The sequence below is a fragment of the Cicer arietinum genome, chromosome 1 (genome assembly GCF_000331145.2).
Source record: "Cicer arietinum cultivar CDC Frontier isolate Library 1 chromosome 1, Cicar.CDCFrontier_v2.0, whole genome shotgun sequence".
Lineage (NCBI taxonomy): Eukaryota > Viridiplantae > Streptophyta > Magnoliopsida > Fabales > Fabaceae > Cicer > Cicer arietinum.
In genome coordinates, this window is record NC_021160.2 from 31,226,985 (window position 1) to 31,244,841 (window position 17,857).

A 17,857-nucleotide genomic window follows, 5' to 3' on the forward strand; every position below is an offset into this window, starting at 1 on the left:
TGATTTTCAAGACTCGTGTAAATCGACACACAGCCTTGTGAATTGACTTACCAAACCTACAAACTTGATTATTAACAGTTATGACAACTACATAGTTGTTATTTCAGTTGGGAAACATTTTACTTTGGCCAATCTTCTCCATGTATCATATAAATTCAAAGATCATCATACCTTAGATTGACAAATATTTCTTGTTCAAATCGTATATTCTCATATATTAGGTTAACATGAACCCAATGTTTCAAAATTTCACAATACTATTGTTATTACTGAAATTAACATCTTGCATCTCTGTAGGAGACGAAAAATTAACTATTATGGTATGAACTAAATAGATCTCATTCTGATAAAATAAGAATAAAGAAGAGTTAAAAGAAACACAATAAATTAAATTTCAAAAAAGTAGCGCTTCACAATTGTCAAGATTAACGATCATAGTAATTTTTAATACACAAAAAAGGACCATGGTTTTATAATACAAACTAAACATTTCCAAAATATATAAATAGATTAATCTGGAACCTCTTTTGAAGTGTCTGGTTCAGGGAGGTTAAAGGACGGATCAACAAAGTATGCCTCGTCAGGAGATGAAATCAAAACCAATTTCCTGTTCTTAACAACCTTGAAAATATCAAGCTAAAAAACATCTAAGTTGGAAAATAGAATTTCCACATGCTAAGGAGCTTTGTCAAACCAACCAGATATTGAATGCCAATCTCACTCTTGAAATTATCCTGAGCTTGATCCTTCTCTTTCAAAGTCTCCCCCATTTTTTTTCATCTTTCGATCAATTAAAATTCGCGAGTCTTAAAAGTTGTTTTCTCATCCTCCACCACCTTCTTCAATCTTTTGGCTTCAACAACGAATAAACCTTCCAGGCCTACCTTGATTTGTCCCTCAACATTTCTCAATTTCTCTTTAGTTAAATTCAAGTTTTGTCTATGCTTCTTCTTCAAATATTGGACCCTCTTAAATTTAATCCCCATAACTTTTCCTAAAAATGCCATTCTTTAGACCATAAGCGGTGACGACAGAACAAGAACTAGTATGTTGTGAAACATTCAATTTTTATGCTTTCCTCGACCTCTTTTGTATGATTGTGTTTGGAATGTATAATTAAAACAGAGCGGGGTTGTTGAGAGCTAGAGGATTTCTTCTCAACGGTCCTTCTTAGATCTTCCTTAAACTTGTGTTCTTTCATCAAAGACATCCTTCCAAAAATATATAAGATATTGGTTAAAAAGGAGAATACACACAAAAGAAACATACAAGAAAAATATACTTACTTAATAGACGCTCGAGTCCTTGGTCATCAAACTTGGCATCTGTAAGATCCTTTAAACTAATAGGAACAAATTATTCCAATAATTCTACTTTTTCCTTCTCTATTGAACTAAGTTTATGTCGATCAACACCCTTAATAGATACATGATCACTCCTTCAATACCAAGGAAACCTATACCTGCCATCTATGTATATGAGCATCTTGGGACTCAAATCACTCCCACAAACTCTTAAGAACTTCTTTTTAGAGCCTTTGTAAGAAGAAGAGTAAGAGGTTAGGATTCCATGATTGATAATACCACTCCATGAAATCCAGTTTCCTTTTTTAATCTCCTTAGTGGTATGGAAAGAAAAGAAAAGTCTAGTTATGGTGTGTATATTTAAACCCTTGCACATTATTTGAAAAGACCTTATGAAACCACAACTATTTGGATGAAGTTGTGAGGGAACCACATTTAGAGTGTGTAAAATGTCACACTCGAATTTTGTGAAAGGAATTTTTAACTTGAAAAGCTCAAATACACATGAATACACATACCTTGTTGACACCACCTTGGAACCTTGAGAAAGATAAAACAAATGTGTCGCTATCACTGTTACTCTCACTCGAAGAAGAAAATCCTAAATGATCCTTAAAATACTGATCTTAATTAATCTTCACATAATTTCAAGCAAACACCAAAACGCCATCGAGAAGGAGGGAACAAACAAGAGGTCTCACAACCTCTTCATCCTCACTACCTAATAAATGGTGATTGTATGAAACGAAATGCATAAACTAAAAGAAGAAGAGAAATACCTTATAACTACAAGCTCTCTCTAGGGCGGAAATGATAAGGTATTAATGCGAAGGACGACGAGAAAAATCATAAAGGATTCTTGATATTTAAAGACAATGGAAAACCATAAGAATTTTTGAAGTCATAATTAGTTAGAATAACCACAATCAATATGCATCTCTTCAATTCAAATCACTGAAAGATCATGATATTTTGCGTCTTATTATTACTTGACATTAATATGATTATTAACATCACAATCGGACTTCATCCCAATACTTACGTCAGATAAAATGACATCCTTCGAAATGACAAAATAATCATGAAAACATTTTGGGGTGCAAAAACATGATTCATCACGTTTGACCTTAAGGGTATATGATCAATTTTAGGATTAAACATACTTTGTTTCCTAATCAGAGGGCTTGGAACCAATTTTAGTTATTTTGCTGTTTACATTTAACGCTTTGAGGTTATGGACCATTATAAAATTTGAGTTTGGGCCAAGAAGATCGAAGTCCATTCTGCAAGACTTGAATTCTTGATTCAAACTCGAAACAGAGTCAAAAGTCAAAGAAAAGTCTCGAATAACTCACATGAAAGTTAAAGAAGTAATGAAAAAAATCAAAACAAAAAGACCTATAAAAATAGGAATGGTTACCTAATTTATGACACCCTAAAACCCTAAGTTGGAGCCCTATATAAAAATTAAAACCTTTGAGAAAAAGATATCTCACTCATCCCGCGTATATTTATCTAAACACCCAACATCTAGGTCACCATAAGTTATTTCAACAAAAATAAGTTATTTATTAAAAAAAAATATCCGATTAATATATCATCCGCGGCTAGTCGACTTTGGAAGTGGGCCATGTAAAAAAACAAAAAAAGGACTTTTGAAGTGGCCGGGTGCCCGTGGTGCCATTGTTTTTGCCTTCATCTTGTTATTCTTTTTTAACTTTTCCGCTGTCGGCTGTTCCCTCAGTTAAGTGATAATTCCGACTCGATTTCATGGACAACACCGACCAAATCACAGCAGTGGCGCTGGAGGAAAGAGGCGCCGGCGGCAAACTTAGAAAACCACCGCCGAGAAAGCCACCAGCTAGCCCTTACGCCCGTCCGCCGTCTACTGCTAGCCGCAGGTGGATTTCGAAGCTAGTCGATCCTGCCTGCCGCCTCATAGCTGGCGGAGCCACTCGTTTTCTTCCTTCATTCTTCTCCACTGCGGATTCCGACTCTGCTATCGCTAACCCTCCCACTTCCACTGAAGATCAAGGTTAATTTCCATTTTCTATTTAGCCCTCAATTTTTCGCGTTTTTGTTCAGTTTCTGTTATTCTCCAGACGCAAATTCAAATACCGGTTCTTGAAAACATAAATGATTGTGCATTATTGGTTAAGTTCGTTTAAATATTACTTATTTCTTTTGTTAACAGTGTAACCTAGATCAATGAATTATCATTATTGCGATTGCGAGCATGGTCATACTCGTTATAGTGATTAGAAGAAATAATTAAACAATGTGAGTGATTGAATTGATCACCAAAAAAAGATTAATGATAGAATTAGTTTTGCCTAACATGTGTTGCATATGTGAGGGAAAGTGTTAAGTAGCTATGGTTACTAGGATAAGGCGCATCTACATGTCTCTCATCTAGCAGGAAGAATTAATTGATGCTAAATGATAGAATTTGAATTTTGAGGTCATAATTTAATAGTGGCAGTGTATACTTGTGCTAAATAATTGGTGTTTGATTTTAACTATGGGTTTAATGGGATAATTAAAAGATTTGATGATGATCTTTCTATTGATTTCAACTTAAGGATTGCTGGGTTAAATTTTTTAGTGTCACAACTCACAAGTTGCTAATCTACTCCAAGACATTTGAATATTTCATTTGTGTTTGATGCTGGATTAGATGATTCATACACTATCTAACAAATTATTTGTAAGATCTCGATAAAAACATATAGTAGCTTATGACTGGGCACTGAGGATGAGGTATAAATTATAATGGATTATTGGAGTGCCATTCTTTCCGTCTATTCAAATACATCATGGAGATACATTCTTACTACACTATTCTTAATCTTGATGACTTCATGTTGGCGAACTATTAAAATTTCTAGAGGTGGTGATGAATATCTATTATCTTGTTCAGCTGTGAAGCATGTTTGGAAAAGCGAAATCCAATAATTGTATTTTAGGTAGAAGAATTATTTTTGTTTGACCATCTAAAATTCTTTGAAAGAGTATATTGTGGTTGAAAGTTGTTAAAGAGGACATAGGTTTCATATATCTTTCTGGGTATGGATCAATTAAGATTAAGAGGCAGAGTTAAGAGCAAAATGTTTAAGTTTTGCATCTTAGAAAAGTGTGGATTTGTGGCTCATTTAAATTTTAGAATGTAACATGAAAAACCTTATTGGTAACCTTTATATATCACTAATATAAAGTTTTATTTTTATTATTCGTTTTAGTACCATGTACCTACAATAGTTATATCATCTACATAGACCATAAGAAGTTTGAAATTGCCTTTCTGAGAATGTTTTATTTTATATCCACCTCCGTTCTTTCTGTACCTGGGGATACCAAAGGCTGAGTGTACCTCTCAAACCAAGTACGAGGTGACTACTATATACCGCCTTCCTTATTTTGCACACCTTATTCCTTCCATTAATGTAGTCACGTCTTGATGGAATCATCACATATACCACCTCTAAGTCTCCATGTAGATGTACATTTTTAACTCGAGTTCATTCTGCAAAAGATGTGTTTGTTAGGATCCTTTCTGTGAGTAAGAAATTTTTTCCTAGAACAGTAATGTAAATCACTCAAAATGATAAAAATTGCAAACAGAGGTAAGATATCTGTCACATTGGATTCTCTAGCCAGGGATTACAAGAAAGAGAATAACCACTTTCGTTATTCTACGATTAACTATTTATAGCAAACACAAAAACAAACTCCTACAACTAACTAGTGTAACAGAATCTAACTGACACAACCAACTTGTAATTCTCCTTTATTTTCTGCTCTGGCCTCCTCCTAATAGCCTAGTTCCAAGTTGAGACTGAGAATCTGTGAGATTGATGAACCATTTATCCATTGAGTTACCAATCTAGGGATGCTTATATTGCACTTGTGGAGGAAATTAAAATATCATTTTAAAATGGCAAAGCAACTATTCATTTTAATTAAGTCTCTATGTAGACCCAATTAATGTGCATAACATGAGCATATGTCATGTCTTCGTATACAGGACTACGAGAGCTTATATGGGGAGAGAGACAGTGTTTGCTCAGAGATAGCAAGAAAATGTAAATGCACTGCTGGGTTATAAATTATTCTTTATTTAAGGAATGTATTTAAGGCAAAGGACATTTATCAGATGGTTGATAGGAGCTATTGTTTAGATTGAAGAGAATGGCTCTCAAACTTTTTATTTAGGGTAAACTTTGCTAAAGGTACCCATTTTTTCTCTACATTAGTATTTAGTCTTACATGTAGGTGCATTAATTTTGGTACTGTCTGTACCGTGTATTGCTCATGGATGGCCTGCAGTTTGCTAATTAGAGATTAATTGATGAGCAAACGTAATGACAATCTTATTCAATGTGAACTAATAGTTTTAAATATGTACGAAAGTTCTTTGGCGTTTGTTTCGAAATGGGTGTAATGATGAGGTGGCATGGATTTTGTGGCTTTCAATGCACTGACATATTTTGGCTTGAAGAAACTTTCAAGAAATGATATCTTAAAAGAGACATTTTCTCCTATTCCTCTGAAGCTACTTACTGTTCTATTTCCTGAGCGTATCATTCTGCATTATGTCTAAATTTGTACTTTATCATGCAGTCAGTGTAAAACCCATCTGGTGTTTGATACACGTCAAATTTATAGACACAATTAGTCCTTTTAATTTGGGAGTTAAACACGTAGCCCATTATCAATATTGGTCACCTGTATAATATACTTAACTGATTAATCTTGAAAACTGTGATACTCTCATATTCCTGATCATTATATTTATTGGCAACAGGTAAATGGCGAACTGGAGAACAGAACAATGAAGATAATCTACTCAAAAGCAATTTACATGTGAGAAATGTTTTTGCTTCTTCTGTATTAGTGTATAATGTTAGTGCTAGTATGCTACAGCTGTGACTTGTGATTACTTACAACATAGAATCAGCCTATCATTACCCTATTTCTGTCATTTCTATTCTATCAGCATTTTTTGGATTGGCCACTGGTGCTGCTATTCAGGATTGATAACTATGGTATACAATGTAAATCACCTCTGTACAAATGCGAGTAATTATATTCAGAAATTATTCTTCTAAGCAGTTCTAAACTCAATTGAATGCATTTTTAACTCTCCATTTTTCAATTTTTTAATGATATATGGCCTTATCCATCAATATCATGGGAGAATGTGATTAATTAAAATTTATCTGCATATTCACCTCATATGCTTTTGTGACTAGCCCTTTCAGCCGTGTTCCTCATTTTCTTCATCCTAAAGTTTACATTTGTTTGTTTGAATCTCTGCCTATCTATTACAATGAATAACTTTATCTCTTTTATTTTTTTATTTATCTCACTCTTTTTGTATTTCATGTCTCAATTCTTGCTGTTGAATTTGATTCTTTTCCTATATCTGAATATATGCTTTATTTCTTTGCAGCTCACAGCATCTGAATTGTCTAAAATTGCAAATACTGGTGATGGTAGCAGTAAACCAAACAGCAGTTTTGACTCTGTTCTTCCCAGACAAGATGAAAAGGGAGAGCCACATGAGAATAATAAGCTTTCTGATATTGAGCGACTGGTGAAAGGGAAAAAATTCACTAGGTACATGAATTAAATTTATAATAATTGTAGTAGTTTTTTTCTCCACATTGTTGAGTGGCTCATATACTAATTTTATTATTTAAGTTGTTCAAGATGTAGATCAGATTATTCATTCCATATGGCTTCAAGCTTATGCAAGGGCCCTGTAATTTTGAAATCCAAGTTTTATTGAGATCAACCCTTGTTGTTATCCTAATGTTTCTTTCCAACATTGGTTGCTTTGGTGTCGAATTCAGAAGTTTTATCATCATCTATCTTCTTTTTATCCTCACGTGGATGTGGATGTCTTAGAATACAAAATAGTCTGATTTGGATATTACTTGCATAGTTTATGATATTTTCAAACATGTCTCTCATATTTGGTGCTTGAAATTTTTGGGCCAAGCCTACCTGACCATTGGCTTAACAAAATAAAAGTATTATAAAAGCTTAACAAAATAACAGTATTATAAAAGCTACTACTGAGCCTTGTAGCCCCAATGATTCAAGTTCAAATTTGTAACTAATTTGTTGTGTAGATTTAACAACCAAGCCTTATCACACTAAGTAGGGTTGGCTACATAGATCAAATATCGCCACCGCAGTCTATCATATATCATATATTTTTCTAGCTCATTAATATCTAGGTCTTTCTTACTAGTTTCTCCTATAATTTTTCTAGGTCTTCCTCTGTCTTTAGCAATTTTTCTACCCCCATTTGATCTACTCTCCTTACTACATAATCTACAGTTCTCCTCTCTATATACACAAACTACCTAATCTGGTTTTTCACCATATTTTCTATGATATGTGCTACCCCAACTCTCTCTAATGTTGTCATTCCTAATCCTATTTCGTCTAGTCTTTCCACACATCTAACACAACATTCTCATCTTTATCACACTTATTTTATCCTCATGTTGGTTTTTACCGCCCAACACTCTATTTCATACAACATCTTTGCTCTTACGGCTGTCCGACAAAATTTCCCCTTCAGTTTGAGCGGTACTTTTTTATCACATAGAACACCAGAGAAACTCCTCCATTTCAACCACCCAACTTGAATTCTATGGTTTAGATGTGTATAGATACATGTATCAAAACTAAATGTATAGTTTGACAGAGAAATTTAAAGGGTAGTATTAGATATATATTAAAACATCAAATATCCGTTTTGATCATTACACACCAACACTTGTGCTGACTCAAGAGTTAATGAGTTGCAGATGCGAACACTCTATGTTGACACATTTAACTATGAAGGATCAAGATATAACTAAACCAAGTTTTGTCGATTGCTGGAGCTGTATGCTCATGTTGTTAGAAAACCTCTTAGCATTTACTATTTTCTTTAGGGTATGTTTGGGTGGAGTGCTTATGATAGAGGGGAAAAAGGTTTAAGTTTTTAATTTATTATTGAGTGTTTTAAAACTGTATAAAAATGAATAAGGGTGAATTGAAGGGTTACACTTACATTCCAACCTTTTATTTGTTCCGTTTTAAAATATTTCTAAATAAGAGTATTTTTAAAAAAAAGGAAAATTACCCTTCTTTCCTTTCAAAACATAATCTTGTGAAGAAAACCATTTCTTGTTTTCTTTCTACTGTTATACCATTTTTAAATATCTTTAATCTTTAATCTTCTTATGTAGAGATGAATTCAATCATATAGTGGAGGTTTTAAATTCAAGGGCAATCGATGTCTCTGATGTTGAAGAAGGAAAGGAACCTACAAATTTGACTTTTAGGCAAGCTGATGAGGGGCTAGTAGCAACACACAACGTTCCTCAGGTTTCCAATGAACGTAGGAATGAAGAATCAAATGGAGCTATATGGGGAAGCTCAACACCTTTTTGTCTGTCAAAAGTGAGCATTGCATCTACTTGTTTGAACCGTTAACATATACCAATAGATTATTTATAAATTATTTGCCAATACGTGTTATCTGTTTAGAGCTGACTTGTGTCCACAATGTATTAGATTTCCATATTAGGGTTGAACAAAAGGCAGGAGAGAGGAAAGGGAATGATCTGAATCATATTGAATATCAATACTCTATTGTGTTTAATCCATGTTAATCTATGAGCCCCAGTTCGAATTCTGACTGGAACAATTCTTGACCTGACTTTACTTACCTCCTAGTTGAACTCTGGATTACTAGGGCCTCATTCCCTCGGAACTAAAGGGTTAAAATTAGAAAAATTAAAACTATGAAGCATCGATACTCTAAAATTTAAGCTGTATTCATACCGCTTGTGTATATGTATATGGTACATTATGGGTGCTAATAAAGAGTATATTAACTCGGTTATTTAGTTATGTGAACTCTAGAAGTTATGTAATAGTAACTTATTGAACTTCTTCAGTAAGTTACATGTCACCATTCTGATCAATTTGGCACATGTATCACACTCCTATATATAGCTGAAAAGAGTTTCGTTGTAGTTAGATATCGTTTTCCAGATTAATGAGAATAAGATTGTTCAGTTTCTATCTAAATTTCAATATGGTGCTTCGAAGCTTAGCTTTGAACCCTACCTATTATGGCTTCTTTGGAAAATCAACCTCCCGCCATTCCACCACCACCATATAACACAATTCCTACATCATTATTCATACTACTCCTCTCAATCACAATCTTTGGTGACTTTCTCTCTGAAAAGCTACTTCCTCCTCTGCTGCGGTCATGTTCTCCAATTCACTTGCAGGAACACTTGTCAATAAGAACATCCTGCTATGACGATAAGAATGTTCTCATCTTGTGAGTCCGATCCTTCTGCTCCAGTTTTTCTCGATTGAAATCGTGATGCTAATTGCCTAGGAACACGAGAGAACCCATGAAGAGAAAAGCCCAATGGATAAAGATGTAGTTAGCTAGTTGGTTAGAGGAAGAGAGTGGAAACACACGTGGAGTGGGAGGGTCTGTGAGAAGGGAAATGGAGAAGTTAGTTTGTTTGTTATTTTTGGCTTAGGCTTGGGCAGAGGGAATTCCAAATTCCTTGTAGGAGCTTGCTCTGGGGGTTACAAGAGAGATCCTCTTACAATACTTCGTTCCTTGTTTTCGATTAATAATACAATTTATATATTTTACTTAATTTTCTGGATCTGAGCAACTGATCCGACCTATCGGAAGCTCGAAGGAGAGCTATTAACGTCAGAAATGGAGATTCTAGTTTTCAAAGATGAGGAAGAAGCCTTTGATGCCATTGAGTTCAGATTGGCACAGGTGGAATCGCGTATGGAAGATATGAAGCAATTGCTATTGGCAGAGATGAAAGTTTTGCGAGGGTTGGTCGATTTGCAACCATCAGAAGAACTGATTCAGACAGGATCAAGTATGGAAAGAAGAAAAGGGAAGCAAGGCTAGGGTTGATCCATAACCTCCGCTTGAGCTGCAAGATCTGTCTTCACCAGAACCACCAGACTACAGTCTACCTGAGTTTACTCTTTTTCCAGTATTCAATATATGTGATACATTAAATTGTTTTCATGTAACTGCCTTGGTTGAAATTAATATGAAATATGGCCACCTTTCTTGGGCTATTCGTGGGGTCTTGGTTCAGTCCATGACAAAGCCAGATGACCGTGCTTTTTGAAGGCAATATTAGGGGTATATGGAAGGGATGGAGACTATGAGTTTACCTTCAACATGATATCTTGGAATGTCTCAGTTTTGATTCGACAATGGGACCCAGGGAAGTCCAATATTCCTATGGCAGTTATTGATTATCAATATTGCTGGAGAAATTTCCCAACGTTATACAACTGTTTAATTTTGTATATGATAGATGAAAAATTTGGGGAAGGCAAAATGATGTTAGATACACAAAGTAGGACACTTACAGGACCATTGCAAGTTAGCAAGTTGACGTTATTTCATGAACTAATGAGCCAAGTTCAAGTCTCTAAATAAAGGAGTTACAATTGGCAAATAGAAAATGACATTTGGTCCTTTAGTATATTGTTGCAATTGTTGTCCACTTCAGCTCCTATATAAGTTACTTCTTATTTGGTTCTCTAACAAATTATTGTTCCTCCCAGATGCAAGAGTGGCAATAGAAGCCACATCCAACCTTGAGGACAAGGTTGTTTATAAGAGGGTGGTATTGATAGAACCCATGAAGAGAAAAGCCGAAGGATAGTGAGAGGTGAGCTGGCTAGTTGGTTAGAGGAAGACAGTGGAAACACACGAGGAGTGGGGAAGGTATATGGGGTTTGTGAGAAGGGAAATGGAGGAGTTATTTTGTTTGTTATTTTCGGCTTAGGCTTGGGCAGAGGGAATTCCAAATTCCTTTGAGGAGCTTGCTCGGGTTACAGGAGAGATTCTCTTGTAATACTCTTGCCTTGTTTTCAATTAATAATGTTTCATTTATATTCCCCACTAACACGGCCAAGGCCTCCATCGGGTATGCTGTCGCCGGTTTGGTTTGTTTACGGTGCAGGTAGAATTATTTCCAGTCATAGGTGAATTGACTGATGAACTGATAAGGGCCTGCCGCCAATTGTTGGGAAGCGTCATTGGGTCAGGTTGGAAAACAGGTTGCGAAAAGCTTTACAGTAAAACCCTAATCTAGGCTCACGATTCTATGTAGAGAATATTGAAGAAACACAAGTATATTATTTTGATGAAAGAAAGGTTCATTTTATAGGAGTAAGTACATCAAGTCAACTCCTTAATTTACAGAGTGATATAAGGAAACTAAAACAGAATAGAATCATTCTTAATAGAGATAGAATCAATAATAATAACAAACTAAATATTTCAAGAGTTTATCTTCAAGATCCTGGGTAAGAAGAGTTAGTGGCAAAAACAAAGTTCAACAAAGGAAAAGATTCAAAAGAGGAGAAACCCCCAAAATAAGAACAAGACAGAGGAGCCAATGAACAAGATGTCAAAATGCAAGAAGGGATGGAACAAATAAAATCAAGTCTGTCGAAGCCCCCAGATGTTGGTCCACTTGTGGCGATACTCCCACAACCCAAGATAGCGGTTGCATGTCCACCAGTGACAAACACAGGGTTGTCGATTCACAAAAGCACCAAGTGTAGGTATAATCAAAGAGTCGATACAGGCAAGGGAAATAGAGGAGAGACACGTATTTTGCAAAACAAGTCATTTTCCAAGGCATCCAACTAGAGACAGTTTTTGACGAAAATTGATGGCAGTTGTGTGGCTACGAGCCTCTCAATTGATGCCTTTAAAACAAACATTGGAAGCCCACTGGGAAAACGCTAGCATCATGACCTTGCTAAAGAAGGGCATGCTTTCCTCTTAAAGAAGTTTCGTTAAGTGGCAACGGGGTGAGATAAGATTAATCATATAGAAAATGAAGACGATGTTGTGAACTTCCCCATGTTTGAGAAACACTACAGGTGTAATCATGAGCTACGGGTTTCAATTTTCCATCATTGTGAATAAGAGCATGGCTTTGGGACTTTCCATGGAGATTTATTCAGCATGTCTTATAATGAAGCTACCAAAAGTAGCAGCCGAAAAAGGACCCTGTTGTAACGGTCCAATGGTAAAAAGCTGTTTGGAAGAAGTTTTAGATGATTTTGGTCTCAATGTTTCATCAACTGAAACCATGTTTCAGTCATTGGTGCCTAAGGCATCGTGGCGAGGATGGCTTGATGCTTATGTTAGGGAAGTTGTTGGTGAAGGCAGAGATATAAAGCTGCAGCAGATGCAGTTCATTTGGTGGCAGCAAGTTCATCAAACTTCCTATTTGTGGGATCCAGGTGGCGTAATCCTAAATATGGATACACTGCACAATGTTGCCAGCACTTAACATCAATCACTTGCGCTATATCCTGATAGTGAATTGTAAAATTTGTTTACACAATTCTGTTTAAATAGACAGTGAAACATTCAGACTCAAATAAGTTCTTTCTTAAGAAAGAAAGATTGAGTTTGACATTAATCAAAATTAAAATATTGACTTTGACAATACCTGAAAGTTGTATTATATTAGGATGTATTTGAATTGTAAAAATGTCTTCATTGAAAGTTAATTATTTGTATAATAGTCAAATTAACAACTCTCCAGGTTCAAGATAATATTGGTGCTTCACCAATTGAGATTGCCAGAGCATATATGGATTTCCGATCATCCGAAGCAGGCCCCAGTTCTAAGAACTTGATTCGAAATGTTGAAAGCACAATGCTCCATAGTGATGAAGCTGCAATAAAATCATACGATCCATCACCATCAAAAAAGTCACCAACATGCTGGCCAGGTGCTGTCGTGCAGGATGCTTACGCAACGCCGCTAAGTCAGGGAAGCAAATATGGACTTCTTAATCATGCCCGGACTCCTTATTCCAGAACTCTATTAACGAAGACTAAGTCCAAGGTTTGTTTTTATAGGCAGCTTGTCTTGTACTTTAATACCTCAACTTGTATCTAAAATTGTATCATTATCTTTTTCTTTATCTCCAGTTGATTCATACCCAAGGCAGTTACAGCCACATTTCATCAACTCCACTCCGTCAGTCACACACACCGCTGTATCTGAAGGTATCTTTCAATGATTTGTTTTTGTGATTGTATTTGATTCAACCTGTAAACTGCTGATTTTGAAATTTTATGTGACAGTCTAATTGGTTATTGTTTAGAATAGTCAAAATACATCCCGTGATCTTTTAAGTTTCACCATAGTACCAATTTGATCGTTTAGGTCCTTTCAGTCGTAAAATGTGTATACCGTTACCCTTTTAACACATTCCATTACAAAAATACACACGTTACGGATCTGATGTGGCAAATTTAAATGGTCTTTAATGAAAATAATATGTTTAAATTAACTTTTTATTAAAAAATTTCTCGAACCCTAAGATCTTATTCTTTTTCCCTTGTTGATCTTCATCATCATCTTCTAGAAACTTCAACCTAAACCCAAATTTTTTAATTCAGATTGACTGAAATCCCTCATTCCAAGATTTACTAATCGCTAAAACCCCTTAAATCACTGTGGCGGGGACACCCCATTATGCTCATAAGGAGTATTCTCCACAACTTGCGAAGTTGATGAAAAGTGATAGGTAAGTTTTACTTTTGAAATTCATGTTTGAATTACAATGGCTGAATTCAGTGGAAGGGGAAGACCCTCCAAAGATTTTTCACTTGAATCTCTGGCTAAAAGGGGTTTGGAGCAAACGACCGGTTATTGAGCATATATGGAATAAGGGTTTCAATAAATTTGGGCTGAAATTTCTGGATTTAAGTTGAAGTTTTTGAAAGATGATGATGAATAGATTTAATCTTAGGGTTCTTTAAGAAATTTTTTAATATAAATTTATTTAAAAATAAAATTTTTTATCATTAAAAGACTATTTGAATTTGCAACATCAGATCTGTAATGGCCACATGCGCATTATTGTTATAGAATGTGTTAAAGAGGGTAATAGTGTACACGTTTTATGACTTAAATGACTTAGTGTTTCAAAAAAAAAACTTAAAGGATCAAACTGGTACTTTGAAAAAACTTAAAGGATCAAAATGGTACTTTGGTGAAACTTAAACGACCACAAGATGTATTTTGACTTTAGAATATAAGTTAAAGTTGGTTGAACATTTATCCTTTCATGGTCTATGGTATTCCTATCATCTTGCTTTATCTTTTGACTTTTGCTTATGTTACTAGTTAAGAGATTGTAGATATATGATATATTGACAGACATTTATTTCAAATATAAATGATTTTAAAGATTCCTTTTTGGTTTGATGTCATATTTTAAAACATAATTTGCTTCCGAACTTTTGATTTTACGAATAAAAACTGGAAAATTTGCTGCTTTGACTTTTGCTTATGTTACTAGTTAAGAGATTGTAGATATATGATATATTGACAGACATTTATTTCAAATATAAATGATTTTAAAGATTCCTTTTTGGTTTGATGTCATATTTTAAAACATAATTTGCTTCCGAACTTTTGATTTTACGAATAAAAACTGGAAAATTTGCTGCTTTGACTTTTGCTTATGTTACTAGTTAAGAGATTGTAGATATATGATATATTGACAGACATTTATTTAAAATATAAATGATTTTAGAAGATTCCTTTTTGGTTTTGATGTCATATTTTAAAACATAATTTGCTACCAAACTTTTGATTTTAAGATTAAAAACTGTAAAATTTGCTGCTTTGACTCTTTAACATTTAAAGTTGTGTGGGGGAAATGGAGACAATGAAGTATTATTTGGCATCATATTGTTTGTAAAGGCATTGATTTCTTCACTAATTATTTGGTTATTGCCTATGAACTTTAAATTAAAGGTGTTTAAGATATATTCTGATACTGAAATTCGAAACTATTTCATATCTCTAAGTAAAGGGAATCTAAAACCTTAAAAGTATGATCGTTATGAAAGTGGGATTTCGTGTACTTTTTCTTATTCGGGCAAGTTTTGTCAAAATATTTTAACTTTTCTAATCAAGTTCATCTCATGTTTTGTCATTACAATCATTTGAACTATTTTTCTTTCTATATTTAATTATCTTGTATTTGAATTTGGTTTATTCCTTTAGTTTCGATGTTTTATTTTGTTTGTCAAATTGGTTGATTGCTTTTTCCCTTCTGCTGGTAATTGGTTACTAATATAATTATGATAAACCAAGGACAAATTGGAAGTTGGTGCATCGGAAACTGGATATGAATCTATTGGACCTATTCGTCGAAGCAGGCACAAGGTTGGAGTACAATTGACTTCGCGGAGACCAGCTTATACATCATTAAATGCTTCGCAGAGAGATAATTCCAGTTTAATTGAATGTTCAAATTCTACTGTTGCAACAAGTATGGATCCTGGTGGGATGAGCCGCACTCGTAAGCCACTGGGCTTTGAGGGGGGTGTTCGAACCGTACACATGCATACTAGTTTGATGGCTAAGACGATCTTAGAGCATATTGATAGAAACATTCCCACTCCTAAGGAGAAATCTGCTGAGCTGAAGCTTGCAACTAAATGGCAGAATCCTGAATCTTCCATTAATACAAGTACTATCTTTTCAAATGAAGATAATGGCTCGGTTAAACTACTAGACGTTGGCCCTTGTAAATATGTCGGACTTGGTGGAAGCAATTCTATTCTAAGGAAAGAAGATGAAGGGAACTGCAATGTTGATATTCAGCCTAGGGAGGGTACTGATAAGTCTGTTGACATAAAAAAAGAAGGGACTTTGGCATGTGACTTAAAGATTTACAGCAGCATCCCCAGGCTTGCTAATGATGCAAGGACTACACAAAATTTTGTTAGTTCTCAAATGTTTCCAAGGAAGTCTACTGACGAGGTATTCTATTTATTTTATGACCATTAAAGTTTTTAAATGTAGTTTTGTCCTTCTAAATTTGTGTTGCAAGGCAGTAGCCGAAACCAAAATCAATTGTTAGTCTGTTTGAAAAAAATGTATTGAAGATAAGTGCATATCAAGTAAAGTCAACAGATTCTGATTCGTATCAAGCAGAATTTGTATTCCTTCAGATTCTGCTAATTTGGAACTTTTTTTCTAATCAAGCAGAATTTGTATTTGAATTTGGTTTATTCCTTTTGATTCAATGAATTTTAAAAACCAGATATATAAGGGATGAAAAAAAATATTTAAATTGGTTTTTTAAATATTTTATTACTATCACAATACATATATTTATGGCATGGTATTTCATTGTGTGCAGGATGTTTTGATGGCTCTCCCAAGTGGTGGTCAGTATCCTTGTGTAGTAGTAAATCAAGAAAAGAAGACTGTCGCTATTAATGCTGCTAGTAAACCAGTTTTACCTCCTATTTCCATCAAGAAGCCTGAATCAAAATGGACCTTAGCATCTGATAACAGCTTGGGATTTTCATTCCCTGTTACAGCACCCTCTTCTGTATTCTCTGAACCACCAACACCATCCATCATGCCATTATTATTCTCTATTGGTAATCAGCACCAATTAGAAGAAAACTGTACTCAATTGTCATACAGTTTTGGTATTAAAAAGTCCAATCCAGCTGTAGTGTTTTCCTTTCCTTCCACAAGCAATACAGTTCATAATGATGCTGGAGTCATAAAATTTAACTTTGGTTCAACTGATAAGGCAAGACTGTCGTTTTCATTTGGAGAAACTGCTGTCAACTGTTGAGCAAAAACGGACAAGTGAGGTTCCATAAAATTGTCCCATCTATTTTTTCCCTTTCGTTGTATTTATTTAGACCTTTTAATAAGCAATGAGCAGATTGTGAACTTTAGCCTTCCTTTCGTTTTCAAGTTTAAATGAGGAAAAAGAAAATCGTTTTGGTGCAGAAAATGTGTCTATGGTCCTTATTCCAGTTGTCGATTTTCTTTCAAAACTACATGGATATGAAGAGAATTTCTTTTCACCCCTATCCCTCTAGAAAACTGTAAGGGCAGTTTGAAGGATAGATTAAGAGATATACGAATAAGTTATCATGTTTTAATGGAGTATTTGATGAATCGACAAGATATGATATGTTAACTAAGAATACTTTCTAATTCTGTCTTTTTAATTGATTTTTTTGTCAAAATTTTTATCTTAAATACGATTGGATTAGAAACTAATAGAATATGACAAAACAATAATTTACTCAGTTACTCTTATAAAATATAAACATCAAAGTCTAATAAAATATAAAAGTAATAAAATTTGATATTAACCTTAAAAATAAATATTAGAAATTAATTTTAAAAATATTTATGATTTTATCACAAGAGTATTTGTTTACAAAGGTAGTTTTGTCATTTACATATAACATGTTTCCTTTAGTCTTGAATATAAGAGAAAGTAAGGTCAATAAAAGTCAATGTATTTAGTCTAATAAAGAAATTGTTTATATAGTAATGGATATTTAAAAAAATTTAAAATATAAAATTATTTTATTACTTATTTGATTTTTTTAATTCATGATATTTAAATGTATTATAAGTTAATTTGAAAAAAAAGACAATGTAATT

At 34.2% G+C, this 17,857-nt stretch overlaps 1 protein-coding gene across 1 annotated transcript; it reads left to right on the forward strand.

Moving 5' to 3' along the window:
- Positions 1-2,839: 2,839 nt before the first annotated feature.
- LOC101507132 (nuclear pore complex protein NUP1) lies at positions 2,840-17,192 on the forward strand. The gene is made up of 8 exons (XM_004488358.4): positions 2,840-3,339; positions 6,109-6,167; positions 6,757-6,923; positions 8,555-8,768; positions 12,950-13,255; positions 13,342-13,419; positions 15,524-16,195; positions 16,578-17,192. The coding sequence occupies exons 1-8, from the start codon at positions 3,075-3,077 to the stop codon at positions 17,025-17,027; spliced, it is 2,211 nt and encodes a 736-aa protein (XP_004488415.1). The 5' UTR covers positions 2,840-3,074; the 3' UTR covers positions 17,028-17,192.
- The last annotated feature ends 665 nt before the right edge of the window (positions 17,193-17,857 follow it).